This window comes from Microtus oregoni, unplaced genomic scaffold, assembly GCF_018167655.1.
Source record: "Microtus oregoni isolate MIOR12 unplaced genomic scaffold, Mior012 000046F_ref0000063, whole genome shotgun sequence".
NCBI classification, from domain to species: Eukaryota; Metazoa; Chordata; class Mammalia; order Rodentia; family Cricetidae; genus Microtus; species Microtus oregoni.
In genome coordinates this window covers 17142427-17170323 of record NW_024543220.1, presented here as the reverse complement: position 1 = coordinate 17170323, position 27897 = coordinate 17142427, and the positions used below count along the sequence as shown (strand labels likewise).

Genomic DNA, 27897 nt, shown 5'->3' with positions numbered 1-27897 from the left:
CCCAGGACTTCTCACCTGGACCCTGGAGCCCTGGCTGCCCCAGTGGTGGACCCCTAGGGAAGGACAAGCCCACAGCAGCAGGCCTGAGTCTACTCTTCTCTGAGGAATGAGAACCCAGGTGAGTTGTGCCCAGGCCCCCTGCTGGGGTCTCAATACGTGCTGTGGCCATAGACACACTACGACATCCCAGAGAGGGGTGATGGCAGCAAGCAGGCCTCTCTGCCATGGCCCTGTCACCTCAGTCACAGGACCCTCCTGAAAACCCTCAACAGTACCAAGTTCATGAGGCAGGAGCGCAGAGCCCCAACCCACAGCTGCCTGGAGGGCTCTTCTCAAGGGTTCTCAGATACATGTAAACACCAAAGTAGATAAAAACATACACACCGCCCAGGAAGTGGCACCTACCACCCCACACAGATGTCCACACAAAGAGCAGAAGCAGCCGTGTGCTTTGAGGACCATAGTTTATTTGTGGGCAGCCCAGGGCAGAGGTGACAGAACCCACACAGATGGAGTTATCTGGTTTCGTTTATCTTAGTTTGGGGGAGAGAAGCCTCTGGGACCCAGGCTGGACTCAAACTCTAGATGCCCTGGCCTCTGGCTAGGATTAGGTGTGCACACAGTACAGGGGAAACTACGAGTCTTAGGAGTGAGTTTCTATATGTAAGCAATGGCTCTGAGGCAGGCGCATTCCAGCACTAAACGGCACTCAGAGGCTACAGGGGGAAGCCCAGGTATCCTGTCCCAACAACCAGGGGCCAACAAGGATGATGGCCGTCTTAGGCCATGACCTCACTTCTCACTCTGCAAGGGTTGTTTCCTCTTCCTCGCTGGCTGCTGGACACCAGCCCCCTTTGCTCTAGCACCAGGCTTCTTCCTCTTCCCAGGAGGCTCTCTTTGGCCAGTCTTCTCATCCTCCCTCCTGCTCCTCTTCATCCCTGGGCTCATGTCTGAAGTTGAGGCTTCTGCCTCGCTTCCTTCTATAGAACAAGCAGCTGGGACAACACGGTGTGTTTCACTCACCCGACTCCTGTACCACAGGTCCTGGGCAGTCAATACAAGAGCCACAGCCAGCACATACACACCCGGAAGGGGGGACGGACACCAACAGTGACATGGGTGGCGAAGGTGAGGACCAGTGAAGGATACAGGACAGGTGAGGCTCAGCTCAAAGGCTGCAGGAAGGTCAGAGAGAGGTAGCCCAGGCAGAGCACAGGCACCACAGTTTGAGGGCAGTCCCCACAGACTGCAGGGCTTCTGGTTAAAAAGGGGAAGAGTGCCAGGGTCCCCAGGCCAGGTGCACTGCAGGCGTCTGTGCATGATGGGAAGGGGAGAAGAGGGGGTGAGGCAATCCATATGTTAACTGCCACCCAGGGTCCTACCTTGCTCGTTCTGGGGCTGCAGCGTGGACAAACGATTCTTTCTCTTCTTCCGCTCCCGCCTCCCTTCCAGCAGTTTCTTATAGGCTTTTTCAGGGACATCATCATCTGGGAAAGTGCCTGAGAACGAACCAGGGTGACAGTGGGGGATTGAGGGCATGGATCACCTCCCCTCTGCAAGGTCTGCTGTCACACTAGACTCAGTGTATTCAGCGATGACCAAGCTGCGGAGATCCACATTACAGGTCCACACGGACCCAGCTGGGAACCTGGAAGATCCAGAAAGGCAAGCCACATGTACAGTGCCAAGGTCTATTCCTCAAACAGGCTTATGCTGCGTAGTGGTGACTGACGTTCTGTACTGCAGGGGTTCCTGGACACTGGTAAAAACCTATCCATCACACAATACACACACTCTCCAGTGTGAACTTCATCTAGAAACACTGGACACGAGCTCAGACCTGCAGGAAGCATCAAGGCACATTCTGGTGAATGAAGAGAGGCTGAAGCAAGACAGAAGAGGACAGTTAAAGGCTGCAAGCCCTCAGAGGCCAGGAATGGCAATGAAGTCTGAGCAGCACTCAGCAAGCAGAGGGCGACTGAGTGCTGGGCAGCCTCTGAGTCGATCCCTTCTCCCAAGACACAGACCTCTGCAGAGACCTCTCATGCCTAAGGGATCGTGTGGAACCACTCCATCCCACAAGCGTTAGCCCTTCCTAAGTCATGACGGGGGGGGGGGGGGTACACCCCAGTGCCCACCAGATCCTCACCTCCAGCCAGAACCCGAAACCTGAAAGAGAAGACCAACAATGTCACCACTCAGCTATGGATCTGCCAGACCACATCAGTACTGCCTGCAGTCCTCATGGGGGAGCATCTCAGAGGACAACACACAGCAAAGACAGTGGGGGTGGGGCCGGGTGGTAAGGACACAGCTGACCATCACTAAGGACAACAGCAGGGGCGAGACCAGGCCTCTTGACTCACTTCTGGATCAATCTGTAGAGGCGCTTCCTGTTCTGAGATGGGGTGCTCTGTCTACTGGCAAGCGTGAACAGTCTGTTAGCAATGGCCTCGTAGTCAAACTGTCTCAAAAGATGCAAGAAAAACAATGGTCAGTGTCCATATACCCTGCCTCCCTGGGCCGAGGAGACACTCAGTCAAAGCAGACATTCTCTGCTCAGCACAAGAACAGACCCAACACACTCAGTGCTCTTCCAGCAAGGCCCGCAGACAGACTACACCATTCTGCTCCAGGGCCGCACAGTCAAAAGCAGCCTCAGATTCAGAAGGCAGCCTGCTCTTCGCTTTATTTCATCGTCTTTCTGAGACAGGGTCTTACTAAGTGGTTGGCCTGGAGCCCACCTCTGGAGTGCAGGGACCAAGTCCTCTCTAAACTCCCTACTCGCCACAGCAGACAGGGTCTTACTAAGTGGCTGGTCTGGAGCCCACCTCTGGAGTGCAGGGATTAAGATACAGATGACAGGAAAAAAAGAAAATCGGTGGAAATAGCCCAACACATTTTATTTAACCCAAACTACTCCAAACTTACTCACGTGATGGGTCGTCAATATTAAAGCCTACTGACATCTGACCTTTCCAATCCCCCTGACCCCACTTCCTGAGCTGACTCAGAGCTATAACCCAAATGCAAACCACTAAGCCTGTTATCACCCTGTTCAAAGCCAGCACCCCAATGACAGGGTCAGACCTGGAGTGCAGCCCACCTGCTCAAAGCAAGAGGAAGGATATGGGATGCAGCAAGACTGGCTCAGTCCTTGCGTCAACCTCTCGGCACCTACCAAGAGCTGCCCAGTTGCCCATCACCCACCCTATCCCCAAAGCCACCCTCCATGAAGGCTACCCATTCACCTCTGGGCAGTGAGGCCAGACATGGCTGCCTACCTGGAGGACAGGGCCAGTGTTTTCCTCGTCATCCCACACATACTCCTTAGGTTCAGCCCTATATACGGAGCCTAAAAGCAAAATGGAGACTGAACTCAAGGTACCGTGCCTGGTGTAGGGTGCCCCAATGCCAGCACCAAGGCACGGAGGACCCTCTTGGTCATGCCCTAGAACAGGCTGGAGAGAGCACAAGCAGCTGGTGTCCAGGGAGTGCGGAGACAAGGAAAGGCGTGTTCAGCAGGCACCTTGGGCGGAAAGGCAGATTCAGGTGTCCCAGCAGTAGGGCAGACCAGGGACACTGGAGCCAAGCTTAGCTCAGCTCAGGACACTGAGAACTTTGACAGCACTGCCTTTGGTAGGAAACAAAGTTAAGATAGGGCCTGCTGGCCTGGCACTCCCTTATAGCCCAGCTGGCCTTCAGCTTGGGCAATTCTCCTGCCTCAGCCTCTCAAGTGCTGAGATTATAGGTACACACTCCCACAGACCACTCAGCATCACCTTTAGGTGAGGGACTTCTGGACAATGGTGCTGGGGGACTTTGGCAAGGACAAGAGTTGCAGGACGGTCTGCTGTACAGAGTGGCTGCTGAGCCACAAGCAGGCACCAATGGGACTCGCCAGGAAACTTAGGATGACCAGGCTATCGAGAAAGACAGGGAAGACACACGCAGGATAGCCAGGCACTGACACTAAAGCTGAAAGAGGACACCAGCGATGCAGAGAACCCCTTCCCTGAGAGTCCATGACCACAGCATCAAGACAAAGGAAGCCGGGCCAGACCCACTGCTAACAGAAGCCTGGCCCAGACCCAAAGCCCTTCAGGGGCCATTCACAAGCAGAACGTGCAATGCACTCACTTGTCCCTTGCTGAGACATAGTCAGACACAGACTGCCAGGAGGGCAGGGACAGCAGAGAATCCCAGGGGAGAGCAGCATGAGGCCTAGGCATGACTCAATGCTAGGACAGCTGCCTCATGCATAAGGTCCCGAGTTCCAGCCCTGCCACCACCAAAATCAGAAACAAAACCAGAACAGATGCTGCCTGGTGAACAGGGAGGTCAGGGTGCCACGCAGGACCCAGGGAACATTATAGCCTAGAGGGGAGCACTCCAGGACCTGAGATGGTAGCTGGGAGTCAAGTGCTAAAACAGGCTTAAGAAAGCAAACATGGCTAGGCGGTGGTGGCGCACGCCTTTAATCCCAGCACTCAGGAGGCAGAGGAAGGCGGGTTTTGTGAGTTCAAGGCTAGCCTGGTCCACAAAAGCTAGTTCCAGGACAGCTAGGGCTGTTACACAGAGAAATTCTGTCTTGGAGGAAAGGAAAGAGGGGGGGGGGGGGGGGAGGGAGGAAGAGGGGGGAGGGGTGTGTGTGTGTGCCATCCTACAGTGAACTCTGGAGAGGACAGTCAGGAGACAGAACAATCCAGCAAGAGTCCTGGGCTCAGCCTAGGACAGGCTGGGCTCCTCACCTGCATGTAGCCTCTTGGGTGGTGTGTCTTGCAGATCTTGCTCATCCTCTGAGGACTCCTCACCACCATCTGACTCCTCACCACCATCTGACTCCTCACCACCATCTGACTCTTCGCCCTCCTCACTCTGTGTGTCCACTTCATTCATTAGGTCTTCAATGGCCAAGGGAGCCTGTTCCACAATCGCCTCGAGGATGCACCGAATGATCTTATGCAGAACTAGGGAGCTGAGGTGAGGAGACGCCAGAGAGCCCATTGGGTCGGGCTCTCAGACACCAGGCCAACTCTCACAGCATGGAGAGTCGAAGGCCACTGGGGCTTGAGAGGAAAAGAGTGAGAAAGGCCAGACCCCAGGAGCGCCCACCACTCACTCCTTCGTGTGGGCTGCTATCTGGCAGAAGGGGTCAATGAACTGCAGATTCTGGTCTGCGGTGAGCTATGGAAAAACCGAGAGAAGGAAGTTGTATTCTGTGCTGGGACATGCACCCCATCCCACAGACCTCACCAGAGCCCACTTTACCTCTGCAGCGCCCACTTTGGTCAGCTCCTCCAGGAAGATCTCAAGGAAGTGGCTCTTCACCCCATTGGGGGCCTGGCTGTCAGGGTGGAGTACCTCAGTGGTGAGCAACTCCAGCAGCTGCTCAATTTTTCTGAGGAGAGAGGAAAAAACAGTGATAGCCATGGAGTCGGCCACAGGTCAGCGGACAGGTTCTGGAGGAGCCACCATCCACAGGCACAACTGACCTCTCACACACATAGACAAAGACCAGTAGGTCTGGGTCTGAGCAGTACAAAGGAGCCCTGCTGCCCAGGTCTGTGTGGCCACAGCTAGCACCAGAACACAGGACAAAACAAGTCACTCTTGGCCATACCACATGGGAACATACACAGGCCTGTCCTATCTTCAAGACAAAAGTGGGAATCCGGCCACTCAGATGCTCTGTGGGCTGCTCCTCTCTACTTGGGAAAATGTGCCAGGTCAGAAAAGACCAGAGGCCAAGAGGAAGGTGTGCCAAAAGGGCTAGGCCTACAGGCCATCCACTGGCTTCCCAGGCCCTGCCATCTGGCCAGCTGGTTGGCAACATGAGGAATTTGTGCATCTCGCACACAGGTTAGACCAGTGGTTCTTAACACGTGGGTCATGACCCCCCTCGGCAAGGGTCACCTAAGACCATCAGAAAGCAAAGAGATTTACATTACGAGTCATAACAGTAGCAGAATTACAGCTATGAAGTAGCAATGAAAATAATCTTATGGGGGCTGGAGAGATGGCTCAGCGGTTAAGAGCATTGCCTGCTCTTCCAAAGATCCTGAGTTCAATTCCCAGCAACCACATGGTGGCTCACAACCATCTGTAATGAGGTCTGGTGCCCTCTTCTGGCATGCGGGCATACACACAGACAGAACATCGTATACATAATAAATAAATAAATATATTTAAAAAAAAAAAAAGAAAATAATCTTATGGTTAGGGGTCACCAAAGCATGAGGGACTGCATTAAACGGCCGCAGCACTGGGAAAGATGTGGACCACTGGGAAAGACTGTCTCAGAGCCCTGGACTAGTACCAGAGACTGAGCAGTCTTCAGCAGCCTGGGTGCACACAAAACTCCTGGGCTGCTGACAGTGTAGACTCCCTGACAGCCCAGAACTGTGGCACATGCTGTTTAAGGGCTGCCTGGATGGCTCCATTGAACGGTCACTGACCACAGAAAGGAAAAGCAATACTTTACTAGGCTCAGGGGCAGAAGAGCCCAATAGCAAGATGAGACACAAAACCCGCCACACCAAACACACAGCATGGGCTCCACACAGACCAGGTAGGGACCAGGGCCCTTCAGGATGCTCTCCAAAAACAGCACTGTTACCATGAGGAAGTCACAACAGTAAATCAGAGAACATTAACTAAAACAAAATGAATTCTGTGTAAGTTACCGTATCCCCAACTGAGCCCTGGAATGACTAAGAGCCACAGATCCTGAAGTACTTAATAGGGGTTAAAAAGTAACTGCTTAGGTGCCAGGTGGTGGCCGCACAGGACTTTAATCCCAGCACTCGGGATCTCTATGAGTTCAAGGCCAGCCTGGTCTACACAGCGAGTTCTAGGACAGACTCCAAAGCCTGTCTTGGGGGGAAGGCGGGGGGGAGGGGGCCTTCAGCTGCATGTGTGTATGACCAGCACACATAATCTGCCCAGCTGTAACATGACTGGGATGGCACAGTTCAGAGAAGACAGCATCATCTGAACCATTTTACTACTTCACAAAAGTCACTTAATTTAGCACCACTGTGGCACCAAGAAACACAAAGGCCACCACCTCCCTACAACAAAGAATCACAAGAGAAACTCAGGAATCCTGAGATGAGCCAGAGGCTACAGGTCCTCTCGCCAACCCGCCTGTGAGATCTGACTCTCAGTGTGGACCCACCTTTCTTCCCATCTGCGGGTTCTCACGGTCATCAGTGACTCACGCAGGACCAGCCTCATGAGCTTGGACACAAAAGAGATTCATGTTACTGAGAGGACAGTTAATAGGCCACCCAGTTTGCCCATGTCCCAGAAGCCCCTGTCCCAAGATGCATGCCAGGGTGGAGTGTCGCAGACAGGGCAGATATGGGGACATGACACTATGGTCTCTGGACCCTGGGCTTCATGGGCACCAGGAAGCCAGGCTGACCTGAGGGAGAGGGAAACATAAACTAGAGCTGAGCAGAATGGTCAGGACACACACTGGGCTCCTCCTACAGCAGGAGTCACCACAAAGCCAAGTTGGGCCTAACTCCCTGCAAGCTCTCCCAAGCCCTCCTTTCCCCAGCAGAGAGCAAGACACAGGCACACCCTGCTCTGAACCACTGCAGCATTAACTGAGGCTCAGTGTCTTCCCATGGTGCCCCACTATCCCTTGAAAAGGCTCAATGTTTCCTGCAGTTTTCCTGCCTTTAGATCTTATCATATGTCCATGCTGGATCCAAGCCACAGTAAAGACAACAGATGAGAAATGGGACCTAAGAGCCTTGGTGCACAGAGCACACCAGGACACTGGGGACACTGCAGGCCTGACTCTTATGCCTACCTACACTAACACTGAGAAAGCCACGAAGCAAGACTTGGTCACACATGGTACAAAGATGAAATGGACCTTGGGGGCTGGAAAGACGGCTCCATGGTTAAGAGCACTTGTTGCTCTTACAGAGGACCCTGACTCAATTCTCAGCACCTATGGGGTGGCACACAACCATTCATGGTTTCAGAGGATCTGATGCCTTCTTTGATCTCTTAGGGCACCAGGCATGCATGTGGTACACATACATATAAGAAACACACACACACACACACACTGCACTTTAAAAGAATCTTTAAATGGGCCTTGGAAAGCAACAGCATTTACCACACCAGAGACCCAGCAATAGCAGCCTAGCAGATTACATCTTAGCATAGCCACCCCACAAAGGACCTTCCCCACAGACCCACTCCCTGCTACAGGAGGTGTTGGACCCCCACATGTAGCCACAGTCCCACAGCACACACAGCCCATCTTCAATCAGTTTCTGTGGGCAGGCTCCAGCACTACAGGGAAGGACAAGTCTGTGAATCCACCAGGGCATGGGAAGCACGGCACAAGGCAAGCCCACAGAACTCAGGTCTCTAGGATTCCTATGCAACTCACTGGACAAGAGGAGCACAACACAGAAGAAGGAAAACAAACAAACAAACCAGGAGCCAAGCCCTCAGCTAGAAGGGATCTTCACTGCAGGGGGACTCAGTCCCCTTCCTGCCATGTTCTGGGGCCAGGGTTTACTGGAAATCACAATGGCTGGCTCCTTTAGGAAAGCTGCAAGGTTCCTTCTCTGAACTCCTACTGACCCTCAAGATGGGGACACTTCAAGCAATAGCAGCACTGCAGCTGTGCATCCCAAACCAGCCCTTGCTAACGCCTTCACCGCAAGGCTCATGGGTCACCTGCTTTGTGTCTCACCAAGTAGAACTTGTCCAGGCGCAGTAGATCGATGCCCGTCCACTCTCGGATCATGGTCTGCCAGAACGCCCGCAGGAACAGGTGCTCTAGAGGGAGAGAGCACACACGCATCACCAGAGCCTTGAGGAAGTCCCTCGCGGGCAGCCCTGGAACTCCCTGCCTGTGTATTCTCTCACAGGCTCAGAAGCAGGAGTTTCCAGGCTCCACAGAGAAAACACACAACACGGTTCAAATCAAGCTGTCACTCTGTGATCTGAACAAATGCACAAGGAAGCAGGGAACTGGGAAAAGGAGTGATTACTGCTGCAAACATCCTTCCCAGGCCTCTATGTCCCTGCCTAGGCTTGCACTGAGGACCTCCTGACACCCACGCTAGACCTTCAGCAAAACGTCACCGAAGCAGAACTGTAGGTAGAGGCCTGGCGCTGACCCAGCTAGATCCTTTAGTCCTGCAGGTAACAGATGGGTCAGATATAAGACACAGATTCTAAACTGTACCCCATGTCTAAACCCTTGGTACTGTAAAATACAACCAGAGTAAACAGGGGGACTGTGCTGGGGCACTAAAGTAGGTCCAGAGGTGGGATCTCACCCAACCAGAGGAAGGCGCCATCTGCAGGACAAGGAGTAACTAGCCCTGGGAACTCTTGGTACTTGAACACAAGGAAGACAACTCGGTCCCAGTGGTCTGGTGACTAGATCACGAAGTGTCACCAAGTGGCCAGCTTTGTGCTCAGCAAAGCAACTCTCCTGCCAGTTCTCAGAGAGCAGAGTAGGGAGCTCAGATCCACTCTATCTTTTACATGCAATTAAAGAGACATCCATGACACACATCCAAGATAGAGGATCCCAAGTTCAAGGTCAGCCTGAATTCCAAAGTAAGAACCTATCTCCAAAAGAGAGATGGGAGGAGGGACCTCCCAACTCAGAAAATGCGCATACACTCCCTCAATCTGCCAACTTCAGTCTACTACAACTAAAGCCCAGCTCGCTGAGGACATGAACACAAGCATCCAGCTTCTCTGTCAGGACGGCCCTCAGAGCAGCACAGAGCCCCGAGCCAGGCTATGCCCCGGGGCTGGGCTGGCCAGAGCCAGGGTCTGGACCTCAGGATTTTCAAAAGCAAGCAGGGTATGGGATATGGATGAAAAGCAGAAGAGCTAGGAAATACTCTAAGACTGTGGTTCTCAACCTATGGGTCGGGACCCCTTGGGTTGAATGACCCTTTCACAGGGGTAGTCTAAGACCATCAGAAAACACAGATATTTACATTTCAACTTATAACAGTAGCAAAATTACAGTTATGAAGTAGGAATGAAAACAATTTTACGGTCGGGGTCAGCACAACATGAGGAAATGAATTAAAGGGTCGCAGCATTAGGAAGGGTGAGAACCACTGGCTCAGCAGCTAAGAGCACTGGCTGCTCTCTCAGAGGACCTATGTTCAATTCCCAGCACCCACATGGCAGCTCACAACTATCTGTAACTCCAAGATCTAACACCTTCACACACACATGTGTGCAGGCAAAACACCAATGCAGATAACATAATGAATGAATGAATACAATGACTGTCGTAGCTATCAGGTGGAAACCACCTAACATGATGGTATCATGACACTGAGCTTTTCTCTGTATGTTTCTCTGTATGTTCACTGTATGTTTGCCTTTCACTCCTGAGCCCTGTCTGTTTGGTGAGTACAGGCTGAGCACTGGGTGGTGTTCCACACAGCCACCTCCCTGTAGCTTGAGGTCTGAGAACACGCTGCTACTTCGGTAGCGACTCTGGTGTTGACAGAAACAGGCCTGGCTTCAGGGCTGTACTCACGTGCCTCTGTGTTCTGAAAAGCATGGACGAGCTGGGCAATGGTCCTTCCTAGTTCTTCCTGTGAGGGGAAATGAAGCGCAGTGTCAGCCCTGAAGCACTGTGCTCTGGCAGCAAACACGACTGATGCCCACTCGCTCCACACGAAGAACCAGCTGCCAGCTGGCCTCCATCCAGGGGCCTCCAAGCTGCAAAAGGCCTACTCTGTGGAAGCCACCAGACTCTCCCGATAAACAATGCTGGTCTCCTAAGGCAGCGGCCCTGCAAACGAGGGTGACAGCCCCAGACAGCATGGCAAGATGGAAAGGAGCCTTGAGACACAGCTGTCTTCCTAGCAGGAAATGGGGCCAAGTAGACACAACAATCATTCTCTATCTTTCTGTCTCTCACTGTCAAGCATGACCCAGTATACTGGCTAAGATCCCAGCACATCCCCCTAAAGAGACGGTTGTTTTAGCAGGCACAAGAATATGGGTCAGGAAACTGCATGGAAGGCCCCTCCAACTGGTAAACAATTCAGGAGCTGAGAACCGCTGGTCTAAAAGGCCTGCAGGAGAAATGGCCTCCCAGGAGACCTGGATTCGGCCCTTACTTCCATTATATCAGTACTGGGTTTCCAACGTCAGCCCACCCTGGCCTACACTGTTTGCCACCACATCACTAAGATGCTCTGTCAGCCAACCACTCCCATCCTTCCCAAGTGCTGGAACCTTCCAACACAGGCCCCAGTTCTGCCAGCCACACATAACAAGGGATATAGCTGAGTGACGCTACCCAAGTCTCTGGCTATGTTATAGGGAGGACAAAGACATGTCCATCAGCCTGCCATCCCACTCCTGTCTAGTACCTTCCCAGGCACTCACCTGCAGGAGCGGCTTGTCCTGCATCCACAGGCAGTAAAACAGCCCTTTCCATATCTTCAACATCTCCTCTGTATTGAAAGCCCCTGAATCACAAGAGCAGTCAATAGTCAGTGGGTTCAGAAGACCCTGGAACCTGCTTTTCTGAGCTGGAAGGAAGCATGACTGCCTAAGCTACTCCAGAATCTTATCATTGTGCAGGAACTGGGCAGCCAGCCCCTCCCCAAAACATTCTCCAACAGAGCTGCAATACCTGTGACTAGGGGAACTCCCCCTGTAGCTTCCGCACCAGCTAAAAGACAGGTATCAGTCCCACAGGTAAAAACTCAGAACCGCCACACATTCCGGACAGGATGGTGGCCCACAGAGAACGCAGTGATAATTAAGCCAGTGTTAGACCAAGGAGTTGTAGCCTTTTTGTTACATCTCGGAGATTAAACAAGTGAAAGCTACTAGCAAAGGACATAACCATCTTTCAGTGAGGCTCATCCAGACTTGCGGTTCTCTGGCTGCAGCGTGGAAAACTACCCTGTGTCCTAAAGCCTAGGGCTGTGACCTCGGCCAAATCACTGTTCAAGTAATCTAGAATTTGCATCAGTAAAGGGATATCCAAAAGAAGCTGAGGCTGCTGGGAGGGGTTGCCCTTCGAGGACCGTAAGCATAGAAACCACTCAGCAAAAGGCGTGTTCTGGTAAACTCAAGGCTACTCCGTTAGGTACACAGAACACTGGTAAAGGCCGCAGAGCACGAGCGAGCTACGGATGCTGCCCGACGCGGATGGCCTGGGCCAGAACTGCCTACGCACCAGGCCCCGCGGGGCCTACGCACCAGGCCCCGCGGGGCCTACGCAGCGGAGGTTCCGAGCTTGCCCGCCCACGTACCTGTGGCCCGCTGCGACCTGGTCATGATGTACTTCCGTAGCTTCCGCAACGCGCGGTCCCGCATCACCTGCTCATTGCCGGCCAGGCGCTGCGCCAGCTGGACCTCCGGTGGGAGCGGCAACCCAGGAACCATGATGAGGACCCTAAGACCACGGACTCAGCGCTTCCAACGCCGCCGAGTGATGCGTCACGTCTGCACGCGTCTGCACGATACCACGGCTGACGTCACACTGCGGCGACACAGCACAGCTAAACGTCAAATGTCCCGGACGATGCCGACGCACGCTGCTGCCCCCTCAGTGGCCTGGAGGCGCAACTGCCGCCTGCAGTGAAGATGAAAACCTGGCGTCTGGCTGGGGCAACTAATTCTTGGAAGGGTCAGAGCATTGTCTTGGGCTCCCCCTCCTCTTTACGGAAAAACACGCACAGCGCGCAGCAGTGATGCTGCATTACAAGAAGGTCTTGATTTGGCACTACCTGTCCATAACTACAACGCCCATCCCTGGAGGGCTGCATGGAGCCGCCCCTCGCTGAGCATCCTCTCCCTACACCACTGAGAAGCAAGAAAGCGATCATAACTCAGGTTTTAGGATAAGGTGCAGAACACTATCCTTACACTGGCCAGGCAAATACATACATACACTAGAGAGGGCAGAGAGAGTATGCAAAACTTGAGTGTGCCTTGGTTAGGGAGTTGTGATGACAGCCATTTGGGACACAATTACAAAAGCCTCCATGTAGCCCAACGTCTGATATGTCAGATTAGAATACAAAAGGATTGCAGATTTCTTTGGTGTACCCTAGAGTTTCACAAGACCATCACAAGTCTGAGGACTTGCTGGGGAGATTCACGAGACCAGCGGAAATTTGGACTTAGTGTTACCTTAAGATTCCCAGTTGGTTGCCACACCATAGGTCAGCTAAGCCCGGGATCAAAGTAACAGACAAGAAAGGTCGCTTTATTTGGAAAGTTAAATGCTGGGGAAGACGGAGGAACTGATGTCCAGCGTTATCTGAAGAGGAAGTGGAGCAACCGGAGGGGGAGAGGGCATGTCTAAGCATGTCTAAGCACTATGATAGGAACATAGACAAGTCTGTACTTTCCACAGCGTCAAAATTTATTGAACCGATAAACCACATCAGCAGCAACTTTCAGAGGCATCCCATTTTCCTTCCTGGCAGATTCAGGCAAGCTATCTTAAATTCTTAATATTAATGGCCGGATGGCGCACTACACATCACACAGTAAATATATCTACCTATACATATATGCATATACCAAGTCCTTCTTGGCTTGGGTCCTGAAACTCTGGCTAAGGGTGGTGAAGGAATAAAGAAAGGATGGACACACAGACACACGTACAGAAGGGTGGAGTCGCATGAGGTAAGAGCACTCTGATGGAGACACCTACTACCATTGTGACCAGGAACCTCAGCTTGTTTATTGTGTCCAGCACAGGGAGGGGAGGTAACTCATCTCCACAGGTGGCCTCTGTAGGTGAGCAGTCTCAGACCATAAACATCGAAGGCATTGTACACTAGTCAATCACTCGCACATGAACCCGGAAGGAAAGTTTCATCGTCCTTCTGGAAGCTCACCTGGGGAAAGTTTTGCCATGCCCATGGGCTGAGGCATTAGAGTTCTTAACATGTCTGTGATGACATGGCCACAAAGGGTTGAAGGAGCCAGGGCAGAGTTCAAGGAGTCTCAGAGAGTCCCAACAGAGACAGAAGTGAGGGTGGGGAGCCAACAGACACAAGACAAGTCCCAGAGCACTTAGCTTTCAGATAAAACCCTGTTGGAGGCTCTGCCTGTGTTCAGTGTGCAGCCTCAGGGCAAGTGTGAAAATGAGGTGCTGGAGCCAGGCGGTGGTGGTGCACACCTTTAATCCCAGCACTCAGAGGCAGAGGCAGACAGATCTCTGTGAGTTCCAGGACAGCCTAGTCTACAACACAAGTTCCAGGACAGGCATAGCTACAGAGAAACCCTGTCTCAAAATACAACAACAACAATAAGGTGCTGTAGAATCAAAGGCAGGGTAGAGTCCAGCTGAATGACCCAATGGACAGACCGACAGCAGGTCCAGATAGATGAGTAGGTGGACACATCAACAACAGGGACCAAGCTAAACTGAAGCCCATGGGATGGTCAAGAGCTCTCTCCTGTCGGCCCCCAACACCTACAATGTATGGCCAGACATACAACATAGTAGTTAGTGGAGGCATTGCATGTTATGTGTCTTCTTCATGGGGTCCAGGTAAGGCAGGCACACTCATCCCTTGGTGTGTAGCATGATTAATAAAAACCTAGCCACAGATCAGAAAAGATCAGAAAAGCAAAGCAGACAAGCCACTAGAGAGCTCTTACCTCTATGAAACCTACAGACTGAAAGAGAGTGAGTTCCTGTCTAATCCCACCTTATATCCCTCTCTAGTGCTGGGATTAAGGATGTGCACCACCCTGCCTAGCCTCTATGGCTAACTAGAATGGCTGCTGGGATTAAAGGTGTGTGCCACCACTGTCTGGCCTGTATGGCTGCTGGGGTTAAAGGTGTGTGCCACCACTGTCTGGCCTGTATGGCTGCTGGGGTTAAAGGTGTGTGCCACCACTGCCTGGCCTGTATGGCTGACTAGAGTGGCTAGCTTTGCACTCTGCTCTTCAGGTGAGCTTTACTTGTTAGATCATAATCAAAATATCGCTATATTGGTCGGTATGTAAATAAGTCCTTTGGCCTATCTTTCCTGGTATGATTTTTTTTAATATTTATTTATTATTTATACAGTATTCTGTCTGATTGTATGCCTGCAGGCCAGAAGAGGGCACCAAACCTCATTACAGATGGTTGTGAGCCACCATGTGGTTGCTGGGAATTGAACTCAGGACCTTTGGAAGAGCAGGCAATGCTCTTAACCGCTGAGCCATCTCTCCAGCCCCCTGGTATGATTTTTAATAGGTCCACGTGCTCCTGCAGTTAGAGTTTACTGTGTTAAAATTCTAGGGTGGCACTCTTTACTTTCAGGAGTAAGTTATTTGTGAGTCCGTGCCTCCTGGGTGGGGCTGGGTGGACGGTGCCATTCACATGCACACCCAAGTGCACAGTCATCTGCCATCCTAAAACAGGCAAAAGTGCCTTGAGATGGGGGCTCTCTAGACAGGGGAGGAGAGGAAAGGGCAAAGCACATCATACACACTTCTCACAATATATCACAATGAACCCACCGTCCTGTGCATCTAATATACAATAACGTCAAATGTCCATCTTGCCAGTAGGCTAATTTTGCCAGTTTAGGAGACAGGTGATCATAGACCAGTGGGCACCTTTTCACTGGCCTCTGGGACAGATAGCACAAATGTCTAAGTTAGGGTCTCTATTGCTATGAGGAGACACCATGACCAAGGGAACTCTTATAAAGGAAAACGTTAAATTGGGGCTGGCATTCATTTCTGAGGTTTAGTCTATTATCGTCAAGGCAGAAAACATGGTGGTGTGCAGGCAGACATGGTGCAGAAGGAGCTGAGAGTTCTACATCTTGATCCACAGGCAGCAGAAGGCACTGTGCTTGTAAAACTTGGAGCTTGTAAAACCTCAAAGCACCCCCCCACACACACACACAAAATGACACACTTCCTCCAACAAGGTCACACCTACTCCAACAAAGCCACAGCTCCTAACAGAGCCACTCCCTATGAGTCAAGCATTCAAACACATGAGTTTATGGGGCCCATGCCTGTTCAGGCCACCACAACAAACCTCCTTCTAACGGTCTGGTCACAAGATGCTTGTGAAGTCTTCAAATCTCAAGAACAACCCTGGTTGTTAGTCATTAATTGCTTTTAACCAGAGCAAATCTCAAGAACAAAGACCAGTGTTTATTCAGGTCAGGCTTGTCCAGAATCAGCTGCCCGAGTACATTTGCTGGAATGTTCTACAATGGACATGGAGAAAGCAGCTGCTCCGAGTCCTTGACATCCTCCAAACTTCAGGTAATGGAAGAAACTTTATTTTCCTATAGATGCCAGGGTTGGGTGCTATTAAACAGGGAGTCAGCCAAGATCCCAGATCACTGCTCAGCTTCAGTGTGGTCTACTACAGGAGAAGGACCCAGAGAAAGATCTTCTGAAGGAGAAGAGGTGTGGACAGCCAGGTCCAAGCTTACCTGAGCTCTCTGGCCTGGATCCTCAAGTAGAGACCAGAGCTGCAGGGCAGGTTGGCCTGGGTCAAGGGGTGGCGCAGCTGGGGGACCTGGGATCTAACATTCGCAGCCACATGTGTGTGAAACAGAGGGTGGTTTTATAGGAAACAGGCAGAGGAGACTCAAGGGATGATGGATGCAGAATTAAGACTCTGGGTGCAGAAGGACTAGGATAGTCTTATCTTAGTCCTTATCTTCTCAGGTAACCAGATGGGAGTCTCAGAAGCAGAGGACAACATCTGGATTTACACATGAGGTAAAGTAATGACCAGCAGTTTGGGTGAACTGAGTTAGCAGGCAGACTAGAGGACAGTCTACAAACCAATCAGTTGTTTAAGGTCGTCGTGGTGGCACCGGGCTTTAGTCCCACCCAGCAGAGGCAGATGGATCTCTGAATTCCAGACCAGCCTGGCCTGCTGTTGGTTGTTTTACTCTTGGCTTTTCGGGGGCCCGCCACCCAGCTCCCAAATAAATCATACAGAGTCTTAGTCTTTCTTACAAATGGCCGGCCTTCGCTTAGCTGGTTTCTAGCTTTTTAAACTTATTATCCCCCCCATCTACCTTTTGCCTCTGGGCCTTTTCTGTTCCTCTCTTCTGTAATGTTCCTTTCACTCTTACTCTGTGGCTTACTCTTTTCTCACTCTTTGATCTCTCTTCCTTGATCCCTCATTTCTCCTGTTTATCCTCTCTGCCTGCCAGCCCCACCTGTCCTTTCTCCTGCCTCGCTAGTGGCTGTTCAGCTCTTTATTAGACCATCAGGTGTTTGAGACAGGCAAGGTAACACAGCTTCACAGAGTTAAACAAATGTAACATAAAAGAATGCAACACATCTTCGCATCATTAAACAAATATTCCACAGCATAAACAGCGTAACACATCTTAAACCAGGCAGTGTGACACACACCTTTAATCCCAGCACTCCAGAGGCAGAGGCAGGCAAATCTATGCAAGTTCAAGGCCAGCCTGGTCTACAAGAACTAATTCCAGGACAGGCACCAAAGCTACACAGAGAAACCCTGTTCCACACACCCACACTTATTGAAGGAATAAACATAGGTATAGATCAGGAGGTGTATGTAGGCTCCCCAGAATTTCTGGTAACAAATTTTTGAATGAAATTTATTAAGAAGAGGTGTGAGGTCAATTAGGAGGCACTCTGAAAGGTCTCATATACATACATACATACATATGAAAATAGCCTGATTCAGTTTCTGGCTTAGGAGCTAGGACACACATGTGTGACTTGCTGCCGTTCTCATGGGGTTCTGTCTTCTTTGGAAGTGTAGCAACAGCTCCTCTGCAGCCACATGTCACTTTCTGTGTGTGGAAATGCCACCTCACGCCCTACGTGGCTAGGCACTCACTCCTGGGTCTGATGAAGACAAGGCTGAACAGTCAGGACCATGGGTCTTCAGGAGAGACTAAAACCACTATGAAAAACACTAAGAAAGAAATTCCTGGGTCCTGACACCCACCATCCCTGGTGCCCCCTCTACCTCCCTTCTCTATGGAATTGTTCCTCTTGTTTTTATTTATTTTTATTTTGTTTATTATGTAAATGAAAAGGCTGGAAAAGTTAAAGTTCATGTCTAGCTGCCTCCCCTTCCCCTCAGAAATCAGGCCACGCCTCCCCTGCACCCTGCTCTTTACCTTCTATGGAGGCCCCAGGGAACTGTAGGCAATTGACTTTCCTTACCTCTGCCACTCTGAGCAAACAGCCCTACTGCCTACTGCAAAGCTGGCTTTGAGTTGTGGGCAGGCTCCTCACCTGCTGTGGCAGTTATGAGAGATTTCTCTAAGGTGTCCTCTCTCTGTCCCCGTGTCTCCTTCAGACCTCCTCACCCTGTCCATTACAGCTGTCTCTTATTCCTTTATCTCTCTCCCTTCCCTTCCCCTCCCTTCTCTTCTCTCTCCATCCCCCATAGTTTCATTATGTAGCCCTGGCTGACCTAGAGAAACAAGAAAAAAGACCAAGCCTGGGCAAGAATTTTAGCAGGATATAGCACAAACCTCTGACAGAAAAGTTCATCAACACAGAAACGTAATACATAGAAATATTCCTTAAAATAGACTTTAATTATATTTAAAATAGAGGGCCAAGGTGATGGCTCAGGGGCAGTGTGCTTGCCTTGCAAGCCTGAGGACCTAAATTGGATTCCCATAAAAAAAGCCGGACGTGAGGGCAGGTGTTTACAATCCTAGCAATGGGCAGGAAGATAGGATTCCTAGGGTCCAAGTTAACCAGTCTAGTCTCATCTGTAGGAACTGGGGTCATAAAACTATTTCCCAATAGTATAGACACCATACACTCCCGAAGCAGGGATCTGATATGAGGAGGCCCAACTTAACATTAATTCCGCCATGACAGGCTGCAGGTTAACAGGTCTGGGCAGCACCCTCACAATAACCAGAAAAAACCTGGGGACCTGCAGGGGACCAAACAGAATTGAGACAAACAAGTACGAGATGCTCCAGAACATTGAGAATAGCTTACCTAACCTGTATATAGATTGTCAATTTCCTTATAGCAACGCCAGTACCAATTCCTGTTTGACCAGACTTTCTGTTACCTCACTCCGGCCTAATCGGGAGTTCAAGCCCCATCTGAATCCAGAATCCCCTACCCCCTCATCCTTTACTCCTTTAAACCCTGTCATAGCTGAGCGCCAATGCTTCCCCTGATCCAATCGCTGTGTTGGAACTGACGGACGGCCCAAGCTTGCAGTAAAGGCTCTTTGCTTTTGTGTATGAACTTGGACTCCTGGTGGTCTCTGGGGGGCTCATGGAGCGGGCATAATGATAATTTTTTAGATAGTCTAGGCTAGCCCACATCTTCTATCTTGCTTCAGTCATTTAAGCGCTGCAATTACAGGTCTGTGCTTCCATGCTGGTTTCTGAAGGCTGGGGGAGCGGGTCCTGTCTGCTCTGGCCAGTTCTAGCCATGACACCTTCCCCTCTCCTGCCTGCCTCCGTCTCTGCCCACGGGGATGACACACTGACTCCCTCACACGGTGAGTCCTGAATAAACAACCATGTTTTCACTGGGGCTAGCCGGCCTGTTTCCACAGGTGTTTACCTCCTACTGGAAAGTGTGGGCACCTGCAAGGCAGGGCCAACAGAGAGTTGTCTGTCTGCTGGGGAAATCCCAAAGGCACAGGACACCAGGCCATTCTGTGGCCTATCCCTGTCAGGATCGGAGTCAGCAGCTGAAGGGAGGAAGGCTACCACTACCCCTCTGTGGTCCACATCTCCTCTCCTGGTCCCTTCCATATTTCTAGGCTTAAAAAAGAATGCCTGCTTCTCTCTCTCTCTTTGGTTTTTCAAGACAAGGTTTCTATGTAGCTTTGGAGCCTGTCTTGGAACTAGCTCTTGTAGACCAGGCTGGCCTCGAACTCACAGAGATCCTCCTGCTTCTGCCTCCCGAGTGCTGGGATTAAAGGCGTGTGCCACCACCACCCAGCATAGCCACGGCCTCTTAAAACTTCTCACTGGCCCACGCCTGCAGTCCCCGGACCCAGGAGGCTGTGGCAGGAGCAGTTTGAGGAGTTCAAGGCCAGCCTGGAGCAGCTTGACTTCTAGGCCAACCTGGGACACAAGTGGAATCGTGTATCAAAATGAAAAACAGATAGGAGCTGGAGAGATGGTTCAGAGGTTAAAGCGCTACACAAAGTGAGCGCCAGAATTCAGCTCTCTATAACCCACGTAATCCACAGGGTGGGAAGGCACAGATGGGTTGGTGTTAGGGTTCCTTGGAGCAAGCCGGCTATTTAAAGTGGCTGTGGCACAAGCTAGCTAGCTAGACTAGCCGTGTTGGTGCACTCTGGCTTCAACTGAGAGAACCTGCCTCATCGAGTAAGCTGACAGCTGTGTGAGGAGGCTATCCGACACAGGGCCTCCTTGGGCCTCTCCACATGCACAGGGACACACATACACATGCATACACCCACACACGTGCAAACATGCACATGTGTGTGCTCGACCATGTGTTCCCACGCGAACACACACACACAAAATAAAATGCATCCATTTCTTCCCTTTTGTCAGCCCTCTTCCCCTTCAGAGATGGTTCACATAGAGGGTTCCCAGCAAAGTCCCACTGTCTACTTCATGCGAGTGTTCCCTGCCTGCCAACCAGTGCAATCCCAGCATGGGAGGCAGCACGCTGATTGGCCCACATGCCCCCTATCCTGCAGCATCCTATTTCCTATCGTTTCCCTCAATACTGAAGACAGGGCAGCGCATCAGCAGACCCTTAACTGGTGAAACACATCTTCCTCCTTTTCCTCCCAGAGTTCTGAGGTTGGAACTTAACCTACAATAAATTCTTTATTATTATTATTATTAGCATGTGTATGTGTGCTCACACATACGTGTGTGCATGTGTGTGTGGGTGTACATGTGGAATCAAGCACATGGAGACCAGGATTAAAATTCAAGTGCCATTCTTCAAGAGACTCCCACCTTGTTTTTTGAGACAAGGTGAGATTTAGCTCACTGATGAAGGTAGGCTGGCTAACCTGCCATGCCCTGGGGGTTCACTGGTCTCCTTCTGTCCACTGTAGGAATTATAAATGCCAGCCATCCTACCTGTCTTAATTTTTTAAAAAATTATGTATATGGGTGTTTTGCCTGTGTCTTAGTTAGGGTTTCTATTGCTGTGAAGAGACACCATGACCATGGCACCTCTTATAAAGGAAAACATTTAATTAGGGGCTGGCTTACAGTTTCAGGGTTTAGACCATCATCTTCAAGGCAGGAAGCATATCAACATGTAGGCAGACGCGGTGCTGGAAAAGGAGCTGAGAGTTCTGTATCTTGATCTTCAGGAAACAGGAAGAAACTGAAACACTAGACCTGGCTCAAGCATCTGAGACCTCAAAGCCTGACCCCAGTGACTCGCCTATTCCAGCAAGGCCAAACCTCCTAGTAATGCCACTCCCTATGGGCCTATGGGAGTCATTTTTATTCAACCCACCATATTCCAGTTCCTGGCCCCCATAGGCTTGTAGCCGTATCATAATGGAAAATGCATTCAGTTCAACTTCAAAAGTCCCCATAGTCTATAACAGTTTCAAACTTGTTTAAAAGTCCAAAGTTCAAAGTCTCTTCTGAGATTCATGCAATCTCTTAAATGTAATCCCCTGTTAAATCAAAATAAAAAAGCAGATCACATACTTCCAACATATAATGGCACAGGATATACATTATTGTTCCAAAACATTGAAGGGAGCATAGTGAGAAAACACTGGACCAAAGCAAAACCAAAAACCAGCCAGGTAAACTCCAAACTTTGCATCTCCACGTCAAATGTCAAAGCGCTCTTCAGATCTCCAACTCCTTTCGTGAGCTGGCTCCACTCCCTGTTAGCAGCTTCCCTCAGCAGGTATCGCATGACTCTGGCATCTTCAATATCTTGGGGTCTCCAAACCAATCTAAGCTTCACCTTTACAATTTCACACAATGGCCTCTCTAGGCCTCCATTCAGGGACAATCCTGACACATGCCTGGTTTCAGTGGCTTTCCTTAGTTGTAGAGGGAAATTCCATAACCCCTTTCTTCTACCCTTGACTCTAAAACCAGAACCACACAAGTGAAGCTGCCAAGTTCTGTTGCTTGCTGGGTTTGGAACATGGCCCCTGTACAATCACATCTTCACCTGCTTTCTGTTTTGATGAGTTCCTTCATTGCCTAAGTTTGACTGTTCTGAAAGTCGATTTGTAGACCAGGCTGGCCTCAAACTAGAGCTGGGATTATGATGTGCACTGCCACACCTGGCTCTAAGCTTTTCTTTAATTCCTTTCCACACATTAGAAGCTTAGCTGGGTGGGATCTTGTCATGAGGTCATCCACAACTCCCTTTATTCCATTTAATATCGGGAGTTTCTCTAAACTGATACAAGGTGTAGCCCCATTCTACTTCCTGGTACCCCTTTTCTACTTGAACATGTATTTGTAACTGTATAATACATTTTAATAAAAATAACATTTATATTTGTACATTTCGTATCTTTCCTTCCTTAGCTTGCTCCGCTTCATTATGGATCTTCATAAGAGTGGGCGCTAATAACCGCAGAACAGAGTCAATACCAGGCTGTTTTGAGGTTTCCTCTGCCAACACAACTAACCCAAAACTCTTGACTTTAGCCTCGGGAAGACTTTTCAGACAAGGGCAAAAACAGTCACATTCCTAGTCAAAATTTTACAGAATGTTCTCTAGGCCATATGCAAAGACTCCTCTCTGAAACCCCCACAGTTGAAACCACCCTCAGCGCCGCTGTCTTCCACGATCCCACTGGTACGGCCCATTAAGTCCCACTTAAAGCATTCAATCGCTTTTCTAGTCCAAAGTCCCAAAGTCTACATTCCTCTGAACAAAAGCATCCTCAGGTCTATCACAACAACCCCCCAGTCCCTGGAACTAACTGCTGTCTTAGTTTGGGTTTTATTGCCACCATCCCAGCCTGCATGTGTGTCTAAGCACCACTTGCATGCCTGGTGCCTACAGAGGCTCGAAGTGGGCATTGGGTCCCCTGGAACGAAAGTTACAGTGTGGGTTCTGGGAACCGAAAAGGGTCCTCTAAATTGCCAGGCAGTGGTGGTGCACACCTTTGATCCCAGTACTCAGGTGGCAGAGGTAGAGGCAGAGGCAGGCAGATCTCTGTGAGTTTGAGGCCAACGTCAAACAAGAGCTAGTTCCAGGATAGGCTCCAAAGCTAGAGAGAAACCCTGTCTCAAATAACAAAAAAAGTGTGTGTGTGGGGGGGGGTCCTCTAGAAGAGCAGCCAGTGTTCTTAACTGCTGAGCCATCTCTCCAGCCCCTAATCCGGCTCTTTAACTGGGTTTTGAGGATCAAATTCAGGTTGTCACACTTGCATGGCAAGCGCTTTACAATGAGCTACCTCTGCAGCCCCAAATTCTTTTTAGTTTTTTAAGACAAGGTCTCACCAGGCTAGGTTGCGTAGCCTCTCAAGGGCCAGGAAAATAGGTGCGCACCATCAAATCCAGCTATCAAATTCTGACAGTTTTGCAGATGGAAAAACAAGCAGCAGGGAACTGGGACTGAAGCTTATGTTAGACCCTAAATTACCCGGTAAGCCCCACCTACCAAAGAACCAGCTAACTTCCTGGAATGCTGGGAGTTGTAGTTCTTGAAAATAACAGCTGCCTCATGGCAAGCTATTGTGGCCTATGGAAGACTTGTCTCCCCCGGTGGTGCTCCTGACCAAATTCCATCTTGGTTAGTATTTGATCTTTTAGTAAAAGCTTGCTTTAATTTGGGCAAAAAGGTGGAACCGGTTTTTCTCTGGCGAATCTCAGGATTAACAATCACTCAAGCAAGACCATTGACAGTGCATACTGAGGTCCTCATGGTTCCCGGCCTGTGCTGGGTATGAGAGAGTGGGGTATGGACTACCTCACTCTGTGCCCAGTGGTGGGGCTAGGATTCCCAAGCCCTTACAGCCAAACAAAACTAAGTATGTCCACACCCATTTCATTTAGGAAGAATTGACTTCCCAGATCATGGTAGACCCCCCCCCCATAGGTTCTTGTTTCATAGGGTTATCACAAACTCTGTTTTTGTGCTCACCCCACGGAAAGGCTAGGGACCCACCCAGGCTCCCACCCCCCACTTCATGACCACAGGGCAAAGGGGAATCGACACGGCCAAGGCTGGACTCGTGTCTACCCACTTCATGGAAAGAATGAGCCTCCCCCTACGCCTGCATCCTCTGTGAGGATTTGAATGCTCCTAGGACAATCAGAAATACTCCGGCACCAAAAGCTACGGAGAAACACTGTCTCAAAAAAAAAAAAAAAAAAATCCCCCCCCCCCAAAAAAATACTCCGGCAGTCACTTCGCGCCATTAAGGGGCGATCACTACTCCCAACATCTCAACATCTCAACCCCACTTACCCGTTTGGGGAAGGGGCGTGGGGTCTCCACTAGGACTCACACTCCACCCACACCCAGTCTCGGTCTCGTGACAGCCTAGAACCGAGGGTGACGACACTGGAGAGCTGGAGGGTGCAGCGCTCCGCCCCGCCTCTTGTCACGTGACACGCGACCAGGGGGCGGAGCCGAGCCTGGTTTTTCTAGGGTCCCGGCACTGAGCTCCTAGCTGTCTCTGTCCTTAGCTTCTCTGTTTGTGTCGCCAGGTCCACTGCAGCCAAGATGATGTGTGGCGCGCCGTCCGCCACACAGCCGGCCACAGCCGAGACGCAGGAGATCGCCGACGAGGTGAGGATGGGCCCAGGTCAGACCAGCAGGAGCCAGGCCCACGGGGACCCGGCGGCCTAAAGGACCGGCAGGCCCAGACTGGCTTGGTCCTGCAGCAGGGTTCGGGCGTGGTGGCACTAATGGCTGGGGGCTGGGACTCCGTGCCTGGTTGGAAGATTCAGAAACCCGGACTGGGCCGTGTCTGCAGCTGCTTGCGTGCGAGAGGACCGCCCACCTCTTAGGAAACACGCTGCGGGGTCCGAGGCGGGATAGGACGGTCCCAAAGAGTTTAGGAAGGCAGTTCACAGAGCTAGAGCCCAGGGGTAAAACCAAGCTTGTCCGAAGATGAGGCACCCTCTGACTTCAACCCGGGTCTAAACAAGAGGCTCGATAGGGCCAGCCTGGGCTGCAGTGGGAGTCTCCTTCTCAAAGTAGAGAGCTACGAATGCATAGCTCAGTGGCAGGACACACCTCATCCCACACCCCTGGGGAAAAAAATAAGTTAAAACCAAAAATTGCAGAACTTGCTAGTTAGTGCCTAGATTTCCTAGTCTGTAACTAGAGGGTAGACCTGGTTGGGAGGGGCTGGTGAACTTTGAGACCTGATTTGTGAGCCTGGGCTGCCGGTCCTGTCGTTTGCAGAGAGGGTTTTCCATACAGGCTAGAGGTTCAGGGTATTAAGAGAGAAAAGTTAAACATGTCCTCCCTCCAGCTTTCCTGCCACTTCCCGAGTCCAGGGTCGTGGCCAGTCAGCTCCATGAGACTGAAAATGAGGAATGGATACAGACACACTTGCCAGGAAAGCACCTGCCGATGAATCTGAGTTGCTCCCTTGTCACCCCCCATCCAGGTGAAATCCCAGCTTGAAGAGAAAGAAAATCAGAAGTTCTCCGTCTTTAAAGCCATATCCTTCAGGCGGCAGGTGGTGGCTGGCATTAACTTCTTTATCAAGGTGGGTACTGAGGTGACCTGGGAAGGACTGAGGACATGGTCTCAGAGTATAGCAGAGAGTTCTGCAACATCCTCCTTTAGACACACACAGGTTCTGAGAGGATGAATTTGGGGTTCCGGGGTTCCTGGCCTTGAAGGAAGAGACAGGCCTTACCACTGGCCGAGTTGCTGGCGGCCTGTCCTGCCTCAGCTCTTATAAGGCTGGGCTGAGCCTGGAGCTGGGACCTCACCTGTCCCTCCTGGGCCCCTCTCTCCCTCCAGGTTGATGTTGGCGATGATAAATTTGTGCACTTGAGAGTGTTCAAAGCCCTCCCTCATGAAAACAAGCCCCTGACCTTGTCTTCCTACCAGACCAACAAAGAGCAACACGACGAGCTGAGCTTCTTCTGACTCTGCAGGCCCTTTGCCAAATACTTCATCTTTTTATTCTGTGGTTGGGACCACGAAGTAAATACCCCTCTGGATGGAGGGGATGGGGTTAGGCAGCTTCTTTTGTGATTCCCAAACTGCATTGTGTTTTGTTCTCTTTCAAATAATTATTTTCAAAAAGCTATATATGATCTCTCTCTAAATATATATATTTTAGAGTCTAAACAAACTGTCTCCTTTGTTTAGAATTTTCCCTTTGTTTAAAAGTCACAGTCACCACAGCCAGACGGTAGTGGTACACACCTTTAGTTCCAGCAATTGGGAGACAGAGGTGGGTGAATCTCTGAGCTTGAGGCTAGCCTGGTCTACAGAGCAAGTTCTAAGACAGTCAGGGCTACACAGAGAAACTGTCTCGAAAAACTAAAAACAAACAAACAAACAAAAATCACAGTCACAACATATATGTTCCAATAAAAAGTAATTGTTATTTACTTGCTATTTACCTTTTTCTACATTTGTTTACCAGGGCGTGTGCACATACATGAAAATATACACATGCACACACACGCATGCCATGGTGTACATGTGGAGGTCAGAGGACGATCTTGTGGGGTGATTCTTGCCTTCTACCACATGGGTCCCTGGAATTGAACTCAGGTCATCAGGGTTGGCAGCAAGTGTCTTTAGGCCCTGAACCCTTTATAAACTGACACCAGGCTCTGGTCTAACCCCCAACATTGTAAAACACAGTTATTCAGAGCTGAAGTGACCCAGCTGGTAGAGCCTCTTCTGTGACAGGCATGACCTGACCTAGCCTGGGAAAGTCTCTCTGGTCTAAGACACTGGAGTGACCAGGTTCACTAGGTTACAGCACCTAGGTGGGCAAGTCAGGGCTCACACCTGGCGTCCGCGTTGCTAGAGATGACTCACCTCAGCTATGGGCTCTAGTTCCCATGCTTCAGTCTCCGACGATAACGGGCCCAGTCCACCAGCTCTAGGGTGTCAGCACGAGGCTGGTGGGCCATGTTCACGTGCTGCGGTACTCGCCACGCCACAGCTGTTGGCTGCACAGCTCGGAGCACAACCTGGGCCCCTGTGTGTTCCTGAGTGGAGGCATTCTGGCCAGTCTTGAGTTCAGAGTCACGCTGTGAACACATTCCTGAGGCCCGCTGAAGTGGAGTCACCTCCGAGGCACATCAGGACTGTGCAGAGCACGCAGACAGACTTACAGCCCTGGTGAGAAGGCCGGTGAGGGGTGGCCCAAGAGTGCACAGAGCAGTGAGGAGGTGGTGAGGATGTATGATGGGCCAAGCCTCCTGCGCCACATAGGACCCCAAGAATAAAACTGTAACTTGAAGGTGCAATGCCCTGACTAGATCCCTGGCAGCACCAGACAGTCGACGGAACATAAAATGGGAAGTCTGACGTGTTCCAGGCCAGGAGGCTCAGTGCGAAGCAGGTAGGACAGACAGCACTGAGGGTGTAAGAAGGGGCCTTGTGTCATCCAACAGGGAGGTGAATCAGCGAATCAGCAGCTGTGACTAGAACTCCTCCCCCGACACCACTATGAGCAACCAGGGCAGGCCGCAGCTGGGTTTAAGATTGGAAGCTGTGCCATCAGGACAGCAAGGTCACTGAAGGACGAGGATACTAGCTGGGACAGATGCAGGGCCTGGTACGAACCCTTGTGGGTAAAGTGATTTCTACAAGGTTTTCAGTTTCATCAAATGCTCCCCTCAGAGAGCATGGAGGGAGAAACAGTGGAGGTTGCTGGGGTACCCTGCTGCCAGGGTGGGGGTCACATGGCATGCACTGTGATGGCCGCTCTGACACCTGGAGGGCTGGCTGGCTCCTGGAGGCAGTGTGCAGAGG

General features: G+C 50.9%; 2 protein-coding genes across 4 annotated transcripts; one reads left to right on the top strand and one right to left on the bottom strand.

Moving 5' to 3' along the window:
• Window positions 1–447: 447 nt before the first annotated feature.
• On the bottom strand, window positions 448–24532 carry Rrp1 (ribosomal RNA processing 1). Of its 3 annotated transcripts, none has more exons than XM_041634846.1 (14): window positions 24403–24532; window positions 12294–12523; window positions 11416–11498; window positions 10556–10613; window positions 8729–8814; window positions 7181–7242; window positions 5272–5401; window positions 5123–5187; window positions 4752–4978; window positions 3285–3355; window positions 2367–2464; window positions 2150–2169; window positions 1383–1499; window positions 448–995 (listed from the first exon to the last, which is right to left on the bottom strand). In XM_041634846.1, the coding sequence occupies exons 2-14, from the start codon at window positions 12424–12426 to the stop codon at window positions 793–795; spliced, it is 1353 nt and encodes a 450-aa protein (XP_041490780.1). In that variant the 5' UTR covers window positions 12427–12523; window positions 24403–24532; the 3' UTR covers window positions 448–792. The 3 variants fall into 3 exon arrangements, with proteins under 3 accessions (XP_041490780.1, XP_041490779.1, XP_041490781.1); XM_041634845.1 differs by having other exon boundaries at window positions 12294–12616; window positions 24403–24531; XM_041634847.1 differs by having other exon boundaries at window positions 448–980; window positions 12294–12616; window positions 24403–24531.
• Window positions 24533–24540: 8 nt separating this feature from the next.
• On the top strand, window positions 24541–26516 carry Cstb (cystatin B). Its single transcript, XM_041634848.1, has 3 exons — window positions 24541–24726; window positions 25556–25657; window positions 25918–26516. Exons 1-3 carry the CDS (start codon window positions 24661–24663, stop codon window positions 26044–26046), a joined length of 297 nt encoding a protein of 98 aa, XP_041490782.1. The 5' UTR covers window positions 24541–24660; the 3' UTR covers window positions 26047–26516.
• The last annotated feature ends 1381 nt before the right edge of the window (window positions 26517–27897 follow it).